Here is a 21,436-nt window from a genome sequence, read left to right on the forward strand (position 1 = left end):
CATCTATACTCCTGTTTACCAAAATGCTTCAGGGAGTGTTGTCTAATACAGTGTGTGGCCCACAGGACACGGGTATCAGTGTAAGGAAGCGGGTGATTAAGATCCTGAGAGACATCTGTTTGGAGCAGCCCACCTTCAGTAAAATCACAGAAATGTGTGTAAGAATGATCCGCAGGGTCAATGATGAGGAAGGAATCAAGGTATGCTCACTTGATTATTTTGAGTTGTGAACATGTATTTGAAAATATATACACATATATATATATATATATATATATATATATATATATATATATATATATATATATATATATATATATATATATATATATATATATATATACACATAAATCTCTTTTTTTTCATAGAAATTGGTGAATGAGACATTCCAGAAGTTATGGTTCACACCGACGCCGACCCATGACAAGGAGACCATGACCAGAAAGATTCTCAACATCACTGATGTGGTCGCGGCCTGTCGAGACACTGGCTATGACTGGTTTGAACAGCTTCTTTCCAACGTAAGTTAGACCCTGGCATATTGCGAAATCGTTCTTGTTATTATTCACAGCCTCATCCTTTCCCTTTGATTGTTAGCTTCTTAAATCCGAGGAGGATGCTGCATATAAACCTGCTAAAAAGGCATGCGTTCAGCTGGTGGACAATCTGGTGGAGCACATTTTAAAATATGAAGAGTCTCTCGCAGGTAAGTAAGCTACTTAAATTGATTTTTGTATTCATTGTTAAAATACCCATGTAAAGCAATTAAGAATGGATTCTTATTTGCAAAGCTGACCTCACTATACTACAGCAATTTACCAATTTACCCAAAAAAGATTTTAAAATATAACAATATAATTTCACTTCTGTGGTACTGCGATACCATGATATGTTTGCTCAAGGTTATGATACCGTCAGAATCTGATCTGGTCCCATGCCTGGTCAAAACAACGTTCACTTAGTTAAATCTGGGTTTAACTTCCAGCATTATACACACTTTATATACTTTATTTTAGCAACTTAAGTTTTTTCCCCCAAATTTGAAAGCAAAATGTTTAAAATTCAGAAGGGTGCATGAGCACACTCATGCAGCACGAGTATGCTGCACGCGCAGCATGCGGACGCACTACCGTGTCCCAGAGAGACCATACTTTGCAAACCTACATCGAGAGAGAGTGTGTATATGCCATTAGTTTCAGTCCACAATAACACAGGTTGGTGACCCTTGAGCAAAACTAAAACGTTTTTGAGCTTTCCATGACTGAAATGAGTTGAAAACCTTCTCCGAGTTTGTGTTGACTGAAACTATAAGATTTAAAGAGAATTAAAAGGTCAATGCAAGCATTTCAGCCAGAAACACAAAGACTAAAAACACTGATTTTTAAGTCCCACCTGAAATGTAGGTCAAATTCCAACCATTACAAGTTTTACGGCATTCAAACTTTGGAATGCCGCTTTCGTTGCACTGAATGAAAGTCAATATTTCTGTTTTTTCATGTAGAGAGCAAGGGTGTGAACTCCACTCGCTTAGTGGCCTGCATCACTACCTTGTACCTGTTCAGTAAGATCAGGGCCCAACTCATGGTTAAACATGCCATGACCATGCAGCCTTACCTAACCACCAAGTGTAACGTAAGTTCTCTGTTCATCTCAACAGGTTTTCTGGATGTCAATTTAATTTGTCATTAAAACTAATGGTTCTTGTGTTTTCCACAGACTGCAAATGACTTCATGGTCATTTGCAATGTGGCGAAGATGTTGGAGTTGGTTGTGCCTTTGATGGAGCACCCAAGTGAGACGTTCCTAACCACGATAGAAGAGGACCTCATGAAGCTCATCTTCAAATATGGCATGACTGTACGTTAAGCACGCTTCATGTTTTTGTACCTTTTCGCGCAAACTTTTGTCTCAAATTTTAGTTGGAGTAAATTAACCATTTTTGTACCTACTAATTATTTGATCACTGATGGCACAGTGGTTAGGAGTCATTGCTCTCCTATACTCTGTGATATATGTGTACTAGAACTTTATTCTGCTTCTCTATAGGTGGTCCAGCACTGTATCAGCTGTCTCGGTGCTGTTGTCAACAAAGTGACGCACAACTACAAGTTTGTCTGGGCCTGCTTCAACAAATTCTATAGTAAGTTACACCTTTCTCAATGTCTAATGTTTCTGCGTTACTTCTCTTCCTATCTCACCATTGCTGCTATTTCTCTTTTTACCAACAGCGACACTTAATAAGCTGAAAATTCAGCATCAAGAGGATCCAAACGGCACAGCATTGATAGCAAGCAAGCCTTTAATACTGCGATCGCTGTTCACTGTGGGTGCCCTGGCTCGGCACTTTGATTTTGATTTGGAAGAGTTCAAGGGGTCCACCAAGGTAGTTTTTAATAGTTCCCAGTTATTTTTAATATGCCCCCCCCCCCCCCCCCCCCCCCCCAAAAAAAAAATCCCCAAAAGAGCAAGAACTCTAGAAACAGCCTCATCACACTCTCTGGTGGAGCTACAGTATTTTCACCATGCACCGGAGTGACATTGTTTGATGTGGGGGAAGGATATTTGAGAGTATCGCTAATTGAGATCAACAGGCTGATCGGTGCAGTGTCTGCTGTGATGCGGACTCTATACTGATCTGTCATTGTGAAGAATGAGCTGAGCCAGAAGGCGAAGCTCTCGATTTACCGGAAGAGCCACGTCACTGCCCTTACCTATGGTCATGAGCTATTTGTCGTGGCCGAAAGAACAAAATCCCTGATTCGAGCCGAAATGGGTTTCATCCGCAGTATGTCTGGCCTCTTCCTTAGCGATAGGTGAGAAGCTCGGTCATTCGGGAAGGATTCGGAATAGAGCCGCTTCTCCATCTTGAGAGAAGCCGGCTGAGATTGCTCGGGCATCTTGGACACCTCCCTGCTGAGCCGTCCCTGCTATGTCCCATCGGGACGACCCAGGACACGCTGAGGAGACTATGTCTCTGGGCTGGCCTAAGAGTGCCTGGGGATCCTCCCAGAGGACCTAGACAATCTGGCTGGGGAGAGGAAAGTAGGGGCTTCCTTTGCTAAAGGAGCTGCTCCTGCGACCCAACTTCAAATAAATTGGTCGATAAAAAATGGATGGATGGTCTAACTGATTCAGAATTCCTCCACAGAAAATGATTGTCAATTTGTCATGTCGAAACACCTTTGATTTGATCAATTGCACTTGCTGTAGGTGTACCGGTTTTTGTCCTGCCATTGTTTAAGCATCTTGTTACATGCAATATGTTGATATTGTATAAATGCATGTTTTTGTGGACCATAGGTCATTATCAAGGAGAAGGTTCTGGAGCTTCTTCTATACTTCACCAAGCATGAGGATGAGACTGTTAAGACCAAAGCTATCATTGGGTTAGGTAAGTGCAAAATATTAGCTTTTTCTTGGGTTCCTCGGTGTGAAACAATCCTAACACATCAGTTTTTATGTTATATAAAAGCAAGCATTACTATTTAGCACACTGCTTCCTGTTTTCCATCTGACTCTTTTACATTTATGGCTTACAACTCTCTTACTTGCAAGTATTTGATGTAATTGCGACTTTACAACTGCATTAGTGTTAGTATTGATTGACTGTGCCACATTCAAGAAATGGCAATAGGAATGATTCTTGTTAACTGAGAATGCAGGTATGTTTGAATAAAGGTAGTCATCTGAAGTGGATTACTAATAAAATTCTAAAAGGAGAATCCATGTTACGTGATGTAAAATATTGTGATTTTTATTTATTACTGTTTGTAACTTGGTATTAAAAAATCTCAAATTTAAATCTTACTATTTAAAAAACTAAAAAAATTTTCATCGGGCATAAATTTGTATTTTTGAAAGTGGTTTTCTATTTTTCTTCAATATGTAATGTGAGTTTCACTTTTTTAATTGAACAACTAAAATGAACTTTTTTAGGACATTCAAGTTCAAGGAGCTTTAAATTTGTCATGTCAAACTATTGTTTCTCGCATCGTTCAGGCTTCCTCGTGATCATGCATCCCAGCCAGATGTTTGTGCCTGAAGTAAAGGCCTTGTACAACGGTATCCTGGCTGACAGTGCCTCATCCATCAACCTCAAAATCCACATCCTCAAAAACCTCCAAACGTATCTACAGGAAGAAGATACAAGGATGCAGGAAGCTGACCGCGAATGTACGTTTCACAAGCCAAGGAAACTGACTGTGCACTATATCAATGCTTGATTGATTCATTTTTGTCTTTTAGGGAAAAAGCTTTCCAAACAGGAGGATTTGAAGGAGATGGGAGACATCTCTTCGGGGATGAGTAGCTCCATTATGCAGCTTTACCTGAAGCAGGTTTTGGAAGCCTTCTTTCACACACAGTCCAATGTACGACACTTCGCTCTCAACGTCATTGCGCTCACACTGAACCAGGGCCTCATCCATCCAGTGCAGGTAAGATGCTTCATCTAATTTGTCCCCATTGTCACCCAAATATTCAAAGGCTGAAGTGAAGTACACTTTTAACCGATTTGCACATCAGTGCGTGCCGTACCTGATTGCCATGGGAACCGATCCGGAGCCCAGCATGAGGAACAAAGCCGATCAGCAACTGGTGGAAATTGACAAGAAGTACACAGGATTTATCCATGTGAGTTGGCATTACATGCGTTCCTACGTATTAGATTTTCATCGGCTCATATGCTCAGAAGAAGCTGAAGAGAAGGAAAGAGCACATGATCACAATGTTAATCGTTAAAAGTTGTTCTCATTCATTGATATCCACTGGTTATTTTACTCAATTTTTTTATTTGTTGACTGAAAGATCCCAAGCAATTTTACTGCAATAATTATTCCTTGGTTCCTTGAGATGAATATTGACTTTAAATATTGGTTATCGGCCTCCTTCTCTCCCAGTAATTGGTATCAACCCTGAAAAAACATACCAGTCGATCTCTACACAAGCATATTGAAATCAAATCATCTGTAAATGATTTATTTTTCAGGACAATGTTATAAAATGAATTTGGGGTGAAATTACAGTTTGAAATGGTTAGTATAGACAGCTATGAAAGTAAGGGCAGTAGGCATCAAGTACTCTGTTTTTTGTGGAGAGTCTTGGCTCTTTTTATACATCCTATTTTCCTTTTATTCCATGAGATTTATTGTTGCAATTTACGACACCACTTAACCACCTACAATTTTGCATCTGTGAAGATGATACTCGCCCTGCTGTTTGAATCTGATTGATTGTTTTCATTTCTTCTGGCTGTATTCTGTACAGATGAAGGCCGTGGCTGGGATGAAGATGTCATTCAACCTGCAGCAGTCCATCGAGATGTCTCGCAAGACCATCATACGAGGCTTCCGGCAGGACGAGACCAACTCCGCGCTCTGCTCCCACCTTTTCACCATGATCCGCACCAACAGGCAACACAGGAGGGCCTTCCTAATCTCGCTGCTGAAACTCTTTGATGACAGCGCCGTGAGTCTTGGCCAAGTGCAAGCTTCAGTCCAAAAACTGTGAGGTTGTTTTGCGTCACCTTGTCTGCTTCCCGTTTTGCAGAGGACGGAGGTGAACATGTTGCTGTTTATAGCGGACAACCTAGCCTACTTTCCATACCAGAGCCAGGAGGAGCCTCTGTTCATCATGCACCACATAGACATCTGCTTGTCGGTTTCTGGCAGCAATCTTCTTCAGACCTTTACTGAGGTAAGCAAGCTGGGCCAAATATTGTGGATATCAATGAAGTCATACAGCGGAACCGCTAATTGTGGCAGTGTAGTCCAGCTAAATGTCTCTGCCTAGAATATTCAACAGAACACGTTGGCTCTGCTTTTTCTTTGGTACCAGTGATGGCAAAACTGAAATGTGTCTTGATATCTATAGGACAAGAAAAGAACAGTTCTTACAATATGTTAGGTGGTCCGCCTGCTCACTATAATCTCATTCAGCAATGTAGCCAGACCAGAGAAGCTTCTACGGTCAATGTCCAAAATGAGTTATCGGAAATTGGTTACCTTTCTGTTAGGTTTACTATTTTTGGAAAACAAAAACATTCATTCATCAGTTTGATCTGTCGCATGTTTTTTCATGAAAAAAAAAAAAAAATCGGTGGATATCAATGAATGACAACCACTATTAATGACTCAACAGTCACATTGTGATCATGTGCTTTTACCTTCTGTTCAGCTTCTTTTAAAAGAGCCAAGGCGGAAGGAAAAGGTGAAGGAGTGGAAGAGCACTTCAGACAGAGAGAACGAAGAGGAAAAAATGAACTGCAACTCTCCCGGGAGTGACGAGGGTCAGAACAGCGAAGATGACGATGTGGTACAGCGGCCCAAAAAGCCCAGGAAACCAGGAGAAAACTCTGAGAACTCCGAGTCGGAATCGGACCTTGACGATTTGAACGTGGACGATACGGACAGGGTCATGAGGCGCCTTCCAGACAATCCCAGTAGCCTCTTGGACTTTGCCAACTCTGTTCAAGGTATTCTGTTGCTGCTGGTGCTCAAACAGCATTTGAAGAACCAGTACGGATTCTCAGACGGGTACGCACTGAAACTTCTACGTGTTCTTATGTTCCACATGCACTGATTCTAACTTTTCCGCTGCATGTGCGCGTCCCACAGCAAAATTCAAAAGTACTCGCCAACGGAGTCGGCTAAGGTGTACGACAAGGCGGTGAACCGAAAAGTCAACGTTTACTTCCACCCGCGACAAACCCTCGACTTCATCTCCAACAACATGGGACGCGCCACGCTGACCGAAGATATCAAGAGGCGTATTGTCAAACAGTACCTCGATGTAAGTTACGATTCACGTTATCTTAACGTTTTACTCTAGAGCAATTTAACAACTTTGTGTAGGACATGAAAGGAGCAATCAAAAGTTGACAAAAATTTTAACTGCACATCTCCATACATATCAGGTGACCCAATTAATCAAATAAATATACAAATTAATACATAGAAAAAATAATTAGAAAAACAAATATATTCATTAAAACTGATTCTAAAAAATTATCAGTAACCCGGCGCAGTATATTGGTGCTTTCGAATTCTTTGATGCAATATTATTCGCTTTTGTTTATAATCCTACTTTTTGCAGATTGGTACTAATACGAGTACATTATTTTCCGCACTATAAGGCGCATCTAAAAGCCTTTAAAAAAAAAAAGAAAAAGCTGGTGATGCGCCTTATAATCAGGTGCGCCTTATATATTGATCAACATTGAGATTGGGATTTGTAGATGGGGAATGAATTGATAAAGTAAGCTTTACCTGTTTCTTTTGTGTGTTTACAGTTGAACAAAGTTGCTCATATTGACATTGAGTTATTATGCTATTGAGAGTTTAGAGTTATTATTTGAGTTATTATTGTTATTACTTTGAGCATAACTATATTGTGATTGAAAAACTTTGAAAATATGTCATTAATTAAGGGTGCGCCTTAAAATCCGGTGCGCCTTATATATGGAAAAAGTTTTAAAATACGTCATTAATTGGGGGTGCGCATTATAGTGCGGAAAATACGCTAGTCACTTGAGCCACTTGAGTACTCCGCAAGTACCGATACCACTAGTCCTCGTGACACATTAAATTTCAAGTAACACCATCACGCATAAGTTTAAAAGACCATTATGTCTTTCTGATGCACAGGAACAATCACCAGTGTCAATTGGCCGCAGTGTAGGAAGACTTACATGATGTCAGACTTTTTTTTTTTTTTTAACCTTATGTATCGGTGGTTGGTATCAGCATGCTTCACAAATTCCCCGTACCATTAAATAAGACCGCTATCAACCCGATACCAATACCTTGTGTGAAAATGTTCTTTGTACATTGATTTGGTCATCTTCTTAAGTCACTTTTTCTATATTTCTTTTTGCTTTTAAACTATTTTGTTTGTAAATGATTTTAAATGTTGTGAACTTTGGATTATGTGAAGCTCGGTGAGTTGCGTCCTCTAGTAAAAGTACTGTATAAATAAAGCTGCCTTGCTTAAAAAAAAAAAGGACAGCGACTTTATTAAAACTGGATCTTCCGTCCAAATGTCCACTCAGACAAAATCATGACTCCACTTGTTGACTAGAAAAGGCTTTTGATGTTTGTCCTGGATGTAGTTCAAGGTTCTGATGGAACATCTGGACCCAGACGAGGAGGACGAGGAAGGAGAAGCATCTGCAAGCGCCAACATCCGAAACAAAGCCATAAATGCTCTGCTGGGAAGCTCGGGACCGACTTTGGGACCCAGTCCGCGCAATCAGACAGGACCGGAAACGGATGACGACTACAGTGACAGTGAAGAGCGGACTCCAGGGGTGAGACTGATGGAGAAACAATGTATCACCGTCTTGGGCATTCCTTAATCGGCATTTTTATCGACTTACCGAACACCGTGGCTTTACTGGCTCACGAATGCAAACGTGATTATTTCGTCTCCCCAGACTGCGTTTCAGAGGTTTAATGCCGCGTTCAAGGAAAGTGGAAAGTTGGACTTAGCCTCCACGGATTGTGCCGTTTGCAACCTCGGCGTTCCAAGCAAAAATCAACGTGATCCATTTTGTTTGAATTGGATAAAAGGAATGTCTTATAAGCATTTCTTCAATTTCACTCAGGGACATAGCGGTCTACCCACCTGTAGTCAGTACAAATTACAGTGAGTTTCACGATGAAGTGTCTCACTAAATTATTGTAATTATAAGAAGATAAATGTGTTTTTCAATACAGTTAATTGTATGACTATTTACCGTCTGTTTCTCCTCCGGAGTGGGGTTCATCAAATTGAACGAATATAGAAGAATACACTCTCTCCAACTTGGGCAGTAGACATGATTGCAACACATATTACAGGACATCAGTTCACTAATGGTAAAATGCACTCAATTCTGCCATCATTGTCCCCCCCCCCGTCTCCGTAGTCTTCTCGGAGGCCGAGACGAACGGGCGACCCGTCGGATCCGGGCCGAATGAGCGAGACGGTGGACGTGATGGACGTGATCGCCCTGTGCTGCCCCAAGTACAAGGACAGACCGCAAATAGCCCGCGTGGTCCACAAGACTCCCAGCGGCTACGCCATCCATTGGATGGCCGGCTCCTACTCGGGACCCTGGGCCGAGGCCAAAAAGCGCGACGGTCGCAAACTGGTGCCTTGGGTGGACACTATCAAGGAGTCGGACGTCATTTACAAAAAGATTTCCTTGACCAGCAACCACAAACTCAGCAACAAAGTAGTGCAGACTTTACGCTCGTTGTATGCGGCACGGGATGGGGGAGCCAGCTAATGGCTCCTGTGCTTTTGTTTTTTGTTTTGGATTTTTTGTTTCTCAAATTCTTCTTCCTAGCCGCTCCCCTGCCGCCTCCGTCAACACGGCCAAACTTCACTGGATTCTCACCTTTTCTCTTCCTCGATTTTTTTAAAGACAAATTCAAGACACTACATACTTTTACATGACTTATTCTTTCAAAAAGACTTATTATTATTGTTATTACTATTATTATTATTATATGAGAGGGACTGCTCATGTTTGTGTGTATGTGTACACGTACGGAGAAGATATAGAATCCAGAAGGCATATTGAAAGGAAATAACAGGCTCCAGTTTATACCCTTTTACCAGGAGAAACCGGCAGGGGGAAATGTTTGGTCAACATTGTCGTGGGAGCTCCTTCGCTGTTGTGCAGCCAATTCTAGTCGCTCGTTTCTACTCCCACTGTATCATAGTTTAACACAAACGGAAAAACTAAACAATGTTTATATCTCTGAAGATAAAACTGTAAAAAAAACAAACAAAAAAAAAGAATAAAACTTAAAGTGAATGTTGGAAATTAGTCTTTTTGATGTTCTTAATAAAGTGTTTTTTGGAGTTTATTATACTACTAGCACCTAATGTTTTTCCCTTTTAGATATTTGAAAGAAAAAAAGGAGAGGAACTATTTTTTTTAAATTTTGTTTGCTTTTATTTGTCCATGCTGTACAATGGCAACGTCATCTGAATATAATTTATTCTATTTCAAACTACGCATGCAGTAAATATGTGGCCTATTGCAGAAAGATATTTTGTAAATGTAGATTTTTTTGTTGCCTTAGGTCACCATAGTAATAAGAGGAAAAGGGGGATTCATAACCTTTTTTTGGTGGAACAAATACTGCAATAAATTTTCTACTTCTTTGTCATTTGTCTCGTCAAAGTGTCATCATGATGTTTTTTTGTTTTTTAAAACTAGTGCAGCAAATATTCATAAAAAGTGCAGCCGGAAATGGGGCGCATTGTGTCTTCACACACGTAAGCGTCCACAGTTTACATTCTCAATTCTTGCACCGATTATATATATCAATTGTAAAATTCGTTTAGGTCAGTATTACAGTAACTCTTTGCAAGAGACATACTTTAAGACAATGGATATGAAATGGAAAACAGCGTGACTTAAACTGAGTGTGCTTTCTTGGGTATCACCTAAAAAAAAATATTCCCAGACAGATGAGATCTCACACGGCTGACTGAAGCATTTTAGTAAAGGTGTATAAGCAGTTTGGCATGATATTTATTGTGTGCTAGTAACTTGACTTGTAAATCCTAGGATTTTAGTAGTGTGTTTACATAATGTATATGAATGTTTCACCAGTGTTGTGGGAGTGAGGGATTTCTCTAAAGGTGTGTTTCTATGTGAGTACAAAAAAATGGATGAACGAAAATACTTCAAATACTCGTAAATAGACGACTTTGCTATTTCTGAATTATCAGCCCCAAAAATGTAATTTACCCATAATGCACTGTGCGGCTCAGCAACTGACCCCCGGTCCACAAGTGAAGCAGCTGACGCTTCAGGATTTTTTTTTCTCTAAACTTAACTGTTTCATCGATAAAATCGTGGAGGGGTCTAACTGGGGCGACACAGAATATTCCCCGGAGCCCCAGCGACGCGCATCTCTGCGCTGGTGGCTCTACGTTGCCATTGCAGTCTTTACAAGAGAGTTGGTTTCTCCACAGCGTCTTCACCTTGATTCCTGTTTCCACGGCAAAAATGGCAGTGGGACAAGGGCAGTTGTAACCACTAAGTCCCCGAGAAGCGACTGGCACAATACATCAGTAAGAATGGGATTTTTTTTTTAAAACAAAAACAATTCCTCACGCGTGCGTGCGTGTGTGTGTGTGTGTCTCAATTTCCGTAAGCAAATGGCAAGGTAAGACGCGAATCCATTCTGTTCGTGGTCGAGACCCAGACCCAGGTGGCTCACCCCAGTGTGACGTCATAACTCGGCTATTTTAAATATGTGGGCCTTTCTCGTGTTTATATTCAGTTTTTACAGTATTTACATTTCGATTCCTACTGGATTATACGTTGACCCTCAAGTGCGAATCACTAAAAACACAACACACAATTAAAAAAAAAAAAAAAAACTAAGCAAAAAATGTAAAAGGCAAACAAAAAGAAAAAACGCCTTGCAAGAGAGAAGCGCACAAGAAAAAAATAGCAAAAAAAGACACACGCTAGAAAAAATAAGCAAACAAGGGCAAACAAAAAAATGGACAAACACAACGAGAACGCGGCAGCATCACCTGGTGCTGTAGATGTGCACTTACACCGCACAGATCTCAGCTACCACGAATACACAATATTGTGATTTTAATTGTATTGCTGTGCTGCAAGTTGACTTGGGGATGCATTTAAAACAGCTTTGGTTTGATTGGCAGGGAAGACACTTCAATGGGGAAGCGACGCTTTCGCAAACTGTCACAGACATCTGAGCGGCAGACAAGCCTCTTTGGTCATCGGTATGTAAACAATGCAAATGATCGCTGAATACCTAAGGGGAACGTACAGCCTCTACCTTACCTGTTTATTTAGCCTTAATGTTTTTCACGCTTATATTGTGCAGCACTAGTACATGCTGACTTTTGGGACACCCTGCTCTGTTTCATTCAGCCCATACTGTAGTTGAATGATTGTATAAGATGTTGTTGTTGGGCGCAGTGCAAGTGGAGCCAGTATGCCACGGAGCAGCTCCATGTATGGCTTTGATGGGCCTGAGAAACTCAAGAATACACGGCCTGTGCGTGACAAAGTTCATGTTAGGCAATGCATCAGACAGCTGCACGAGGTCGCTTTGCCTTTGGCAAATGTCCACGTGCACAGGTAAGCACCCTGAATCACGTACTGAATTCAAAGGCAGCATTTTAATTAGTTTCTATTGTATAATGTTAAGAACAATCACATTTCTCAAACTACATTTGTGGGGTTATTTAATTTACAATCTATTACCCTAGCATTTTAATTACTTTCTATTTTATAATATTGTGAAAAATGAAATTCCTCAAAATACATGTGTTTCTTTTTTTTTTAAAATACCGTCTGCTGCTTGCGCCACATGCACAGATCTATCATGGTATCATGGTTTTAAGTATGTTCAGTCATTGGATTGTATCAGGTGTACTAATCATGTTTAGTCATTTTGGTTACTAATATTTTAATTGATGGCCTTGTGAGCATTTTTGTTTTGTTTTGGGTTTTTTTTTTTGTTTGTTTTTTACATTTCGGGCCTCTTACATTTTCCAAGAGTCCTCCTCATAATCCTCACGGTGGTTAAACTAAACTACAATGTACTTACACAAATAAAAGTCTTAGGAATTGCAAATTGCTAAGCTTTGTTACATTTTTAATGTGTGTCTGTGTGTGCGCGCGTGCGTGTGTTCATGCAGGTTATGTTTTTAGTGTTATGAGACTAAGAGTCATAATTTTTCAAGAACAAAGATGTATTGTCAGGATAAAAAGTCATAATCCCACTCGAAACAAGGTGTATTCTTCCAAAAGTTAGTCTTTTTTTTTTTTTTTTTTTAAGTGAAAGCTATATGTGAGCACAGCACACTTTTTTTATGTTGTGGGTTTTCGGCTTTCTGCTTTGGTGGGGTTTTGTTCCTGTTCTAAGTTCATGTTTCTGTTCTCCTCAGGTCTGTCCTCCTTGTAGTGTTGTGGTTAGAGTGATTATGTCTGTCTATGTTTACGTGCCCCCGTGTGTCAAGCAATCGTCAGCTTCCCCTGATTTTAGTTCTTCTGTTTCGTGTTTTCCTAGTTAGTGTGAGTTGATTTTAGTTCCCAGTTGCTTTGTGTTAGTTGTCTAATGCCTTATGTCTTTGTCTTCGGTGGTTGTCTCAATGTCACTTTTGCTAGTTGTCTTCTTTGAGTTATATTCCCTTGTTTTCCTAGGCTTATATTTCCACCTTTAGTATTGAGTTTCTTTCCGAGTTTTTGGTTGTTACTTTGTTTTCTGTCTGTTACCTTGCTTTCTGGTCCTTCTTCCTATTAAACTGTTGTTTATGGAGTTCACCTTGCTTTCGGCTTCTTGCATTTGGGTCCGCTACCCTCCACGCCTTCATTCAATATGCGTGAATGCAACAGGGGTGGTGGATGAAAGATTTGTTTTTAGCATTATTGCCTCAGATCCAAAGAGGATTTTTTTATTCTTATTCAAGTGGAAAATAGCGACACTGTTACTAGTAAAACATAATTGTCCTCTTTAAAATGTCACATTTGTCTGCAATAAAAGTGAAGATAAAGGCAAATGTTTGACATATGTCTGCCAACACATACAAAAAGCTTTGTTAGCACACACGCAAGCATTTTGCAAAGCCAATCGGAGAATTTTGCGTCAACTCAGTTTTTGAAGCTGTGACTTCAGGGCCAGGTAGCACGATGCGTTAGTGGTTAGCACATCTGGCTTACTGTTCTGAGATACTGGGTTAGAATCTCCTCTGTTCCTTCCCGTAGTGATTTTTGTGGATTTTCTCTGAGTGTTAAAGCTTCCTCCCATGATTCAAAAGTATTTACGCTATTTTCATTGAAGACTCCATCACAGGTTTCATGATGAAGGCTTTCATGTGACCCCGGTTTACTTGATCGTTGCTTAAATTTTGAATTGTCAAGTGAAATTGTCAATAGAAAATGTTGAGGTTTTGCAATAATTGTTTCCCTTTTTACAGTCACTTGAACATTATTTTTCTTAACTTGTCATTTCAAAAACTAGTAAGCCATCAATTTGTTGTGTATATGTAACAGTACAGTGAGACAAATAAATGCCGTCATAACAGCATTAGCGATATCCAAAACTGCAGTACATGCGATTTACATGTCTCCTTTTCAAGGTAGTTTTTCAACTTTTTTTCACGCAGAAAAGTAACATGGGTGATTTGTAAAGAATTGTCATGATGAGCATTGTAGATAAGTTGTCTTCTTTTTTCAATCAAGAAACCTAAAACCCTAAAAGTAAGACAAGCAAGAATATTGTAGAACTAAGCTTTTTAGGTTCCTGTTTATCATTTCTTTCAGAATTTAACTACTTTTATTGTCTGGAATACTGTTTTTTTTCCCTTTGTTTCTTACATTTTGAATCTGACCTTTAAACTTGACTTTACATTTAACAGGAACTGTGTGAAAGGGGGTGGGGGAAGATGTTCCAAATATGTGTTAGAAATGTTTTAGACACATGTAATGAGGTGACAGTGAGGGCCTCCTTGGGGAGCAACAGAAAAAAATGACGGATAACTTCCACCCTCCCTGCATTTTGTACGTGTATGTACGTGTTTGTGTGCATGTATGCATGCGTGTGTGTTGACTACGTAGGTGCACTCAGGAAGCAACAGAAAGGCTAAAGTGTAACTCAATTTTCTAGGCCAGGGGTAGCCAAATCCCACCCTCGACAGCCTGACTTTGATGTTTCCCTCCAACCAACACCCCTGATTTTTTTTTTTTTGCATCAAGAGAATAAACCGAAGACAATAAATCCCAACAAACTTGCAACAATCGGAGTCAAGACCAAGGTTATATTCATAAGCATGATACAATTGCATCACTTTCCCAAGTACTTTTGAACCCCTGAAAACAGTGAATGCATGAAATGTCATCCGATCTCAACCCAATCAAGTATGTATTTTGGGGGGGTTGCTGTAATGCAGGTGGCGGTTCGATGTCACCGTTAGCAAGTAATACGTTTGGCAGATATGACAAAAACGAAAGTGGTTTGGCAGTCATTTTGCAATGGCGTTTCCATTTGCATTTCAGCCACTGAAAGTGTCCACGTGGATGTTGTGATGCAACCGCTAATCAGATGCAGAGATGAGCCTCTTTGCTGCATGCAAATCCAAAACACACACAGTGGTGCAACTCATTGAAAACACAAGCACAAAAAATAATGACAATTCCCAATTCCTTCAGACTTGAGTTCACATTCAGCAAGTATTTGTGGCTTGAAACTTCAGTGCAGCACCAGGGGTCTTGCTTGTTGTTTTGTCAAACAACTTGTCAATCAATTTGTTAAAGTAATATAAAGTAAAAGATTTTGAAAATTGTAAAGGTGAAATAAATTGCTGAGCAAAATGTACAAGAGAGCCAACATATATATAACATACACATATATATATATATATATATTACATCAAAAGTTTCAAAAATATTTTTTTCTGAGAATTGTATACAATTAAATCTCGAATAAAAGTTTCATAATCTGATGATTTTGTAAGAATTTCTTAAGGATAATTTTTAAATATATCATTATAATATTAAAACAAAATGTGAAGTTCAACATATATTGTAATATAAAAGTAATAATCAAAATCCTGAAGTTATCAACTTCATGTAAATGTTTTATTTGTTTGTTCAGTTAGTTACCGAGTTCAATTCTTTTCTCGATGCAGAACTAATGTTTGCTGACCTTTCTGCTACAACTGATGGTAGGTATGTAATAAGATTAGAAGATTAGAACATGATTAGAAGTTAAATAAGGGGAAAAGGAAAAAAAATACATCAACTACATTCCAAACAAGGGACGAAAAGTAAGTCCCCATCCAAAATAATTCTGAATTTTCCATGTTATTTGTTTGGGGCCAAATAATGCTTTGGTGACATAAATGCAGCTTCCTGTGTTTTGCTGCTTATTTTTGGGGGGGGGCGGCAGATAGACAATTATGTGTTATATCATTATATATTTATTTATTCTTTTGTGTTTTTTCAATGTGGGAGATCCAGCCAGATGGTAGAAAAATGTTTTGTGTCTGCGTGTGTCAATATGTTACAGATTAGCTGTATCCTCAGCATGTGGCAGCTTTTTTTTTAATGAAACGATCCAACTTTCTTTACTATCTCCCTGGAGTAAAATGTTAAAATGCACAGCTGCACATATACAACACAATGAAACAATAGTGAAACACAAGCGATTTACAAAAAAAAACAAAAACCAACGCAATAATACAAATACTTTGGCTGTTGAAATGGTTCATTGGGGTCTGGTTTTGACAGGCATGTTTTTACAACTAATACTTCGGAGAAAAGTTGTTGCCTGTATAGTGTTCATGAGAGCCTGAGTTTGGCCATGTAACAGCTTAGTTAAGAACGGTATATACTGTACGTATACAAATACTCTGTCTTTATTTTGCCTTTGTAAAGAGGAAAAACGTTGAGATGTGGCATGAAGATCAATGATGTGCTAATCTGTGTGAGAAAGTGTTCACATCGCGACATATGGCATCACTTATGCGAGGGCACGAATGCAAGGCCAAGCAAACACGTCCTGTTATTGTGGAGCGCCCGCCGCATCCCGAATCCGCACGATTGCATTGTGTGTGTGTGTGTGCGCGTGTTCAACACATAGGACCAATCATCTTGGCATATATCAGGTTTCCGTCCGCGCCGTCTCCGCCTGGCCGGGGGTCACGGGGGTCTTCCAAGGGGTCATCGGAAGGTGGTTGTCGACGAAGAAAGGTCACGGCGAGGTCGCGAGTGCGGGATGTTCGGAGAGTTCGCTCCATGTTTTTGGCCCTGTGAGTCATTCGACGTCTCGGTTGTGGGATCCGTTTCAGTACGGCTTCACCCTCGGCGAGGTGAAACAGATGTCTGACAGGGAACTGGCAGCTCGTAAATAGCAGAAGAAATAGTTTTGCAATCTTACACAATTTTTTCTTTTTCTTTCACCAATTCTTATCCAACTTCTTCACTGGGGTGAAGATTCCTTTACTCTGCACACTAACTGGCCGCCATGTCAGGTACACCTGCATCATTTAATGAGATCCAATCCATTGGAGCGCTCAATTTTGTTTGAGACTATCAGAGTATAGTATACTACTGTATGTTTATTATTGTGCTTCTAATTTGCGCTCTTTCGTGTGGGGAGACAAGTTAATCGTGTTTTGAACCTGTCTAAGTTGTTATTAAACGCATTTTTATAGCACTTATACACATTGGGTCATTTAATGTTTTTAAAAAAAAAAAGACTTTGGAAATTCACAAAATAATATGAGAGACAATTTTTTCCATAAATTTCAACATCCCTAATATTCGGATTTGTTACGCAATCATTTCTTTCTATTGTGTTGCCAGCAATACAAATAAATGTTCCTGTGTTCCTGTGCTTCACTCCCCCCATCCGGGCAGTAGAGGAGCACGCGGCATGCTTTTTAACATTGAATTTTAACATTGACGTTTGAATTTCAATGCACCTTAAACCGAAAAGCTTGATGTAGCGGTTTTTCAAATAAATAACTGGACAAACAATGCGCAAGAGTTGGATTTTTTGATTGATTGTTTTTACTGCGTTTAATGTTAAGAAAGGAAGGTTTAAACTGGCCCTCAGCGCCTGCTAGTTTTCGTACGCAGAGGGAAAAGTTTGAACGCATCTGCTGTAGGATCACGGCTTCGTTTCAACATCTTCAACAGTGTCAGCAACCACCACATGATTTACATGAATAAAATGAACAAAAGTCCTGTCAACATCATTAATGTAACAATATCAACTTCCTCAACATTTTATACGTCAATATCAACACCGATGATATCATTATAAATGGGGACTTCAACGTCAGCATCAATATTAACACCTTCAATATCATCGACCTCAAAATCATAGCTGCCAACGACAAGCTCAAACTGTTCAAAATCATCAACATGCTTAGTTCTCAGGACAAGGTGTCCCTTGATATACTGTGTACGATTTTTAGGTCTACTTCCCATTGCATTTGTGTCGGCCAATCACTTTTGAGCACCTTCTCTTTCGGATTTCCCACTGTGCATTTTTCCCAGGGATGAAACTGAGAAGACGTTTTGGCCACGTCGTCTGAGGACTCGTTGCCTTCAGTGTTTGCAAGTGATCGCTGGATTTATGGACACGCGGATGCGCGGTATGTGCTCTTTTGGCATGTTCTCTCGCTCCTTCTGCCATTTGGCTCATCGAGGTTCGTTTTCCTCTGCGTCACATTATGTACTGTCCTCCGTGATCGTATGCATGTGTGTGTATAAGTGTGTGCTTACGTATTTTGGGAAGGCAGAACGGTGCACATTAGGACAAAGATGCAGAAGTTTGTTTCTTCAAGTGACTAGAGCGAATTGATATCATTGATATCACGCTTTTCCATTTTTTTGACCGGCACAAAAGTGAAGTATTTTCTTGAAAATACAACTTCTATTATCTGTGGAGCAATTTAAAAAGCATGGCTAAAACAAAGTGCTGCACACTAAAAACAAATGTAAGAAATTGAGCATGTACAGTAAAACAATAAAAACAATCAAAAACAGAATTTAATGCGAATTAATCTTAAATTAAGTGCACATGCAGCCAATCGAGGGAGGCCAGAATCAGAGTTCTTAACCAGTTGTATGTTCCAGTCAAGGGGCAACCTCATCTTCAACTTATCACGATTTTTCTGGGGGGGTAAATATCCTAAAGATATTATTGTATTCATTTGTTTACCCTGCAAGACTTATTATCTTGAAAAAAAAAGAAAAAAACATGAAAAAAGTATTTGTCCTAATGTGATATATTAATTGGGGAAAACCCTATGCAAAGCTCGTTTCCCTGTTTGAAAACGTACATGCTGTCGTTATAATGAATGGATTTACTGCGTCAAATCACATTTTTCAGTTCATTTGGGTTGATCGCACCCAAGCCTGATTACCTCCAGACCTGTTCTAAAAGAACTCCTGGCCAAATGAAGATGGCCAAAATGAAGCTGCAACAAAAGCCGCATCCCTTATTGATCACAAAAAGACATGCCAATGGCGCTGTATGCAAGTATGTTCAATGTTAAATGAGAGTCCTTACACGCCAACATACCACAGTCTCTTTAGCGGACATATACAGAAGACATTTAGACTGCTTCAGACCTGGGAACGCCAAAACCAAGGTCGATTCACTGACACAACATATCTGCTTGGCTTCTCCAGGACCTGGACGACTTTGTGTGACTGACAAAATGATCATTTCTACTCTGTACTGGAAAGTCCTGACGGACAATGTTAAGCCATCTGTTTGTGAGTACGCAGGACAACGTAGTGAAAGTCGCATTTCTAGTTCCTGCTCCTGATGGGGATTCAACCATTTAACACTTATTTGAGGGAAATTAGCCCCACTGAAGTTCAGTTTTCTCTTCAGGGCGAGGGTATTGATGGAGAGTTGGCGGTCTGCTTTGCCTTTTGGGGCACACACACGCACACACACACGCACTGGGCACAGTGCAGTGTTTACAGAGGGGATTAAAGCAGTTCTCCTCTGTAACTCAGCTTCCACATGTGGAAACCATGAGAGGAATGCTCGCCGGCGACAGCAGCGATGCGCTGACAGTGCGTGCATCATATTTCTAACCTTTATCGCTGGTCTGCTATTCTGAATCACACACGGGCTCAAATGTGAGCGTTATACTCATGATGCACTACATTGCATGGCTATACAGGGCCCAAAAGGCCACAAGCCAGAGCTGAATGGATTCATGTCAAACTTGAACAAAAATTTCAGTACAGAAAGTTCTGGAAAACGATATAAGTCATCTCAATGACCTAGGCCAATGATGGCATGTAGCCAAAGGAACGTAACCATAGAACCACAAAAAAAACTACAAAAAGGATAGTGTCCACCTGATCACAGTCAGAACAATACCATTCACTAGCATAGTAATTGAAAAAAATAATAGTCAAAACTATTTCACCATTCAAAATAATTTAAGAAAAAGCATTCTTCTAATATTATACACTTTTTCTTCATTCAAATATGTCTTGAAGGAAAATCATTTTCATCTCAAAAACATGAAACGTCTTTAGAAAAGTTGGCAAGAATTTCCTATTCACTTCAGGAAAGTTGAAATATCCAGCATTTTTTTCAACATTATTCTTATAAAATTTACAACTATTTTTAATTTTGAACAGATACAACATTTTGTTCTTTTAAAAATGGTATTTTTTATGCCATGGATGCAACTTCTGCCATCCTTGTAGAATTACCACATTTTTCTTTGAAAAGAACATGTAAATTAAAAAGACATCTTCTATAACACAAATTTCTTTCCCAAAATATTTAAAATCTAATTTAGATATAAGAAAGCCCTATTTTCTGACTAATTTGATCATAATAAGTGTGTTTTTGCACTTCATGAAAAAAAAAAAACTAATATTCACAAGAGTGAATATTATTGTTAATTATTGTAATTGTATTATTGTAATTTTATTGAAAATTATTGTTTTATAATTTATTATATATTATATATATATATATTATATATTATATATTATTATGAATTATTGCTGTTGTTATATATTATATTCAAATTGTCTTGCATAATAATTGCATATTTATTTAATTTCTGTATATTTAATTTTTATTTTTTCTCGTTACCTCGAATTTGTGAGACAGTTTTGAAATCTACTTTTTTGGGTTTGATTTGGTTTTCTCAATCAATTAAAAAGTTTGACATGGGTATCAGAATATTCTGACTTTTTCCTTAAAAAATTTTATTTGAAAAAATATAGCTCCATAAAGCAAATTATTAGGAGTGAGGGAGACTACTCATTCTCACATTCAAACTTTTTTTTTCCCCCGGAAAGTTTACTATCTGGTTTCCTCGTATTGTACCAAGTGTAACATTCTTTACTTCAAGCAATACCTATAAATCGCCACTAGGTAGCAGTAGTAATTTAAGTACAGTAATATAAGGATGACATTTAAGGATGTGTACAAAACTCCAAATAATGCAGCTCAGGTGTGAGGCCGACCCCTCTTCTTCAGTTTCGTCTAAATATTTAATGGTGCGGTGTAATGCCCCACAGGTGATACGCTTGTGTTTTATTACCGCGACTGTGACTCACTGCAACACCTGTGAACACGATACAGGAAGTTCCCGTTTTTGTCTAAAATCTACAGCAAGGCCGCAAACTCGTGAGGTGCTGATCACTCGAGGACACCGTGCAAAATGTCAAAAAAGAATAACTTTTTGTGAATGCAAACTTGCGCTAACGTTTAGCGATGTTTTGGGGGGTCTGACTGAGTGGTCGCGCGATTGTGACAATCCATAGGTTGCGGGTTTGATAGCGGCCCTTGTGGTCATGTGAAAGCATCTTTGAGCAAGATAGCGAACCCCCAGCTGTTCCTCATGCTGCATCATCAGAAGATGAATGAGTAATTGAATGTAAAGTGCTATGAGG

The 21,436-nt window shown here is 39.3% G+C and overlaps 1 protein-coding gene and 1 long non-coding RNA gene across 3 annotated transcripts in view; both read left to right on the plus strand.

Annotated features, from left to right (window-relative positions):
• nipbla (NIPBL cohesin loading factor a) overlaps window positions 1–9,811 on the plus strand; it is a 48,968-nt gene extending 39,157 nt beyond the window's left edge. For both annotated transcript variants that reach the window (XM_088415729.1, XM_088415737.1), the window contains exons 32-48: window positions 66–200; window positions 369–521; window positions 598–706; window positions 1,502–1,632; window positions 1,717–1,857; window positions 2,047–2,140; window positions 2,229–2,383; window positions 3,301–3,391; window positions 4,000–4,173; window positions 4,246–4,436; window positions 4,525–4,632; window positions 5,266–5,466; window positions 5,548–5,694; window positions 6,175–6,533; window positions 6,615–6,789; window positions 8,108–8,305; window positions 8,906–9,811. In XM_088415729.1, coding sequence (XP_088271855.1) covers window positions 66–200; window positions 369–521; window positions 598–706; window positions 1,502–1,632; window positions 1,717–1,857; window positions 2,047–2,140; window positions 2,229–2,383; window positions 3,301–3,391; window positions 4,000–4,173; window positions 4,246–4,436; window positions 4,525–4,632; window positions 5,266–5,466; window positions 5,548–5,694; window positions 6,175–6,533; window positions 6,615–6,789; window positions 8,108–8,305; window positions 8,906–9,268 — 2,925 coding nt within the window. In that variant the 3' untranslated portion in view covers window positions 9,269–9,811. The remainder of the gene's footprint in view (window positions 1–65; window positions 201–368; window positions 522–597; window positions 707–1,501; window positions 1,633–1,716; window positions 1,858–2,046; window positions 2,141–2,228; window positions 2,384–3,300; window positions 3,392–3,999; window positions 4,174–4,245; window positions 4,437–4,524; window positions 4,633–5,265; window positions 5,467–5,547; window positions 5,695–6,174; window positions 6,534–6,614; window positions 6,790–8,107; window positions 8,306–8,905) is intronic.
• Window positions 9,812–10,867: 1,056 nt separating this feature from the next.
• On the plus strand, window positions 10,868–12,228 carry LOC148429731 (uncharacterized). The gene is made up of 3 exons (XR_015865653.1): window positions 10,868–11,073; window positions 11,680–11,760; window positions 11,960–12,228. It is a non-coding gene; the product is annotated as an uncharacterized LOC148429731 (long non-coding RNA).
• Window positions 12,229–21,436: the final 9,208 nt, after the last annotated feature.

The sequence above is a fragment of the Hippichthys cyanospilos genome, chromosome 1 (genome assembly GCF_059441005.1).
Source record: "Hippichthys cyanospilos isolate Australia breed blue-spotted pipefish chromosome 1, RoL_Hcya_1.0, whole genome shotgun sequence".
NCBI classification, from domain to species: Eukaryota; Metazoa; Chordata; class Actinopteri; order Syngnathiformes; family Syngnathidae; genus Hippichthys; species Hippichthys cyanospilos.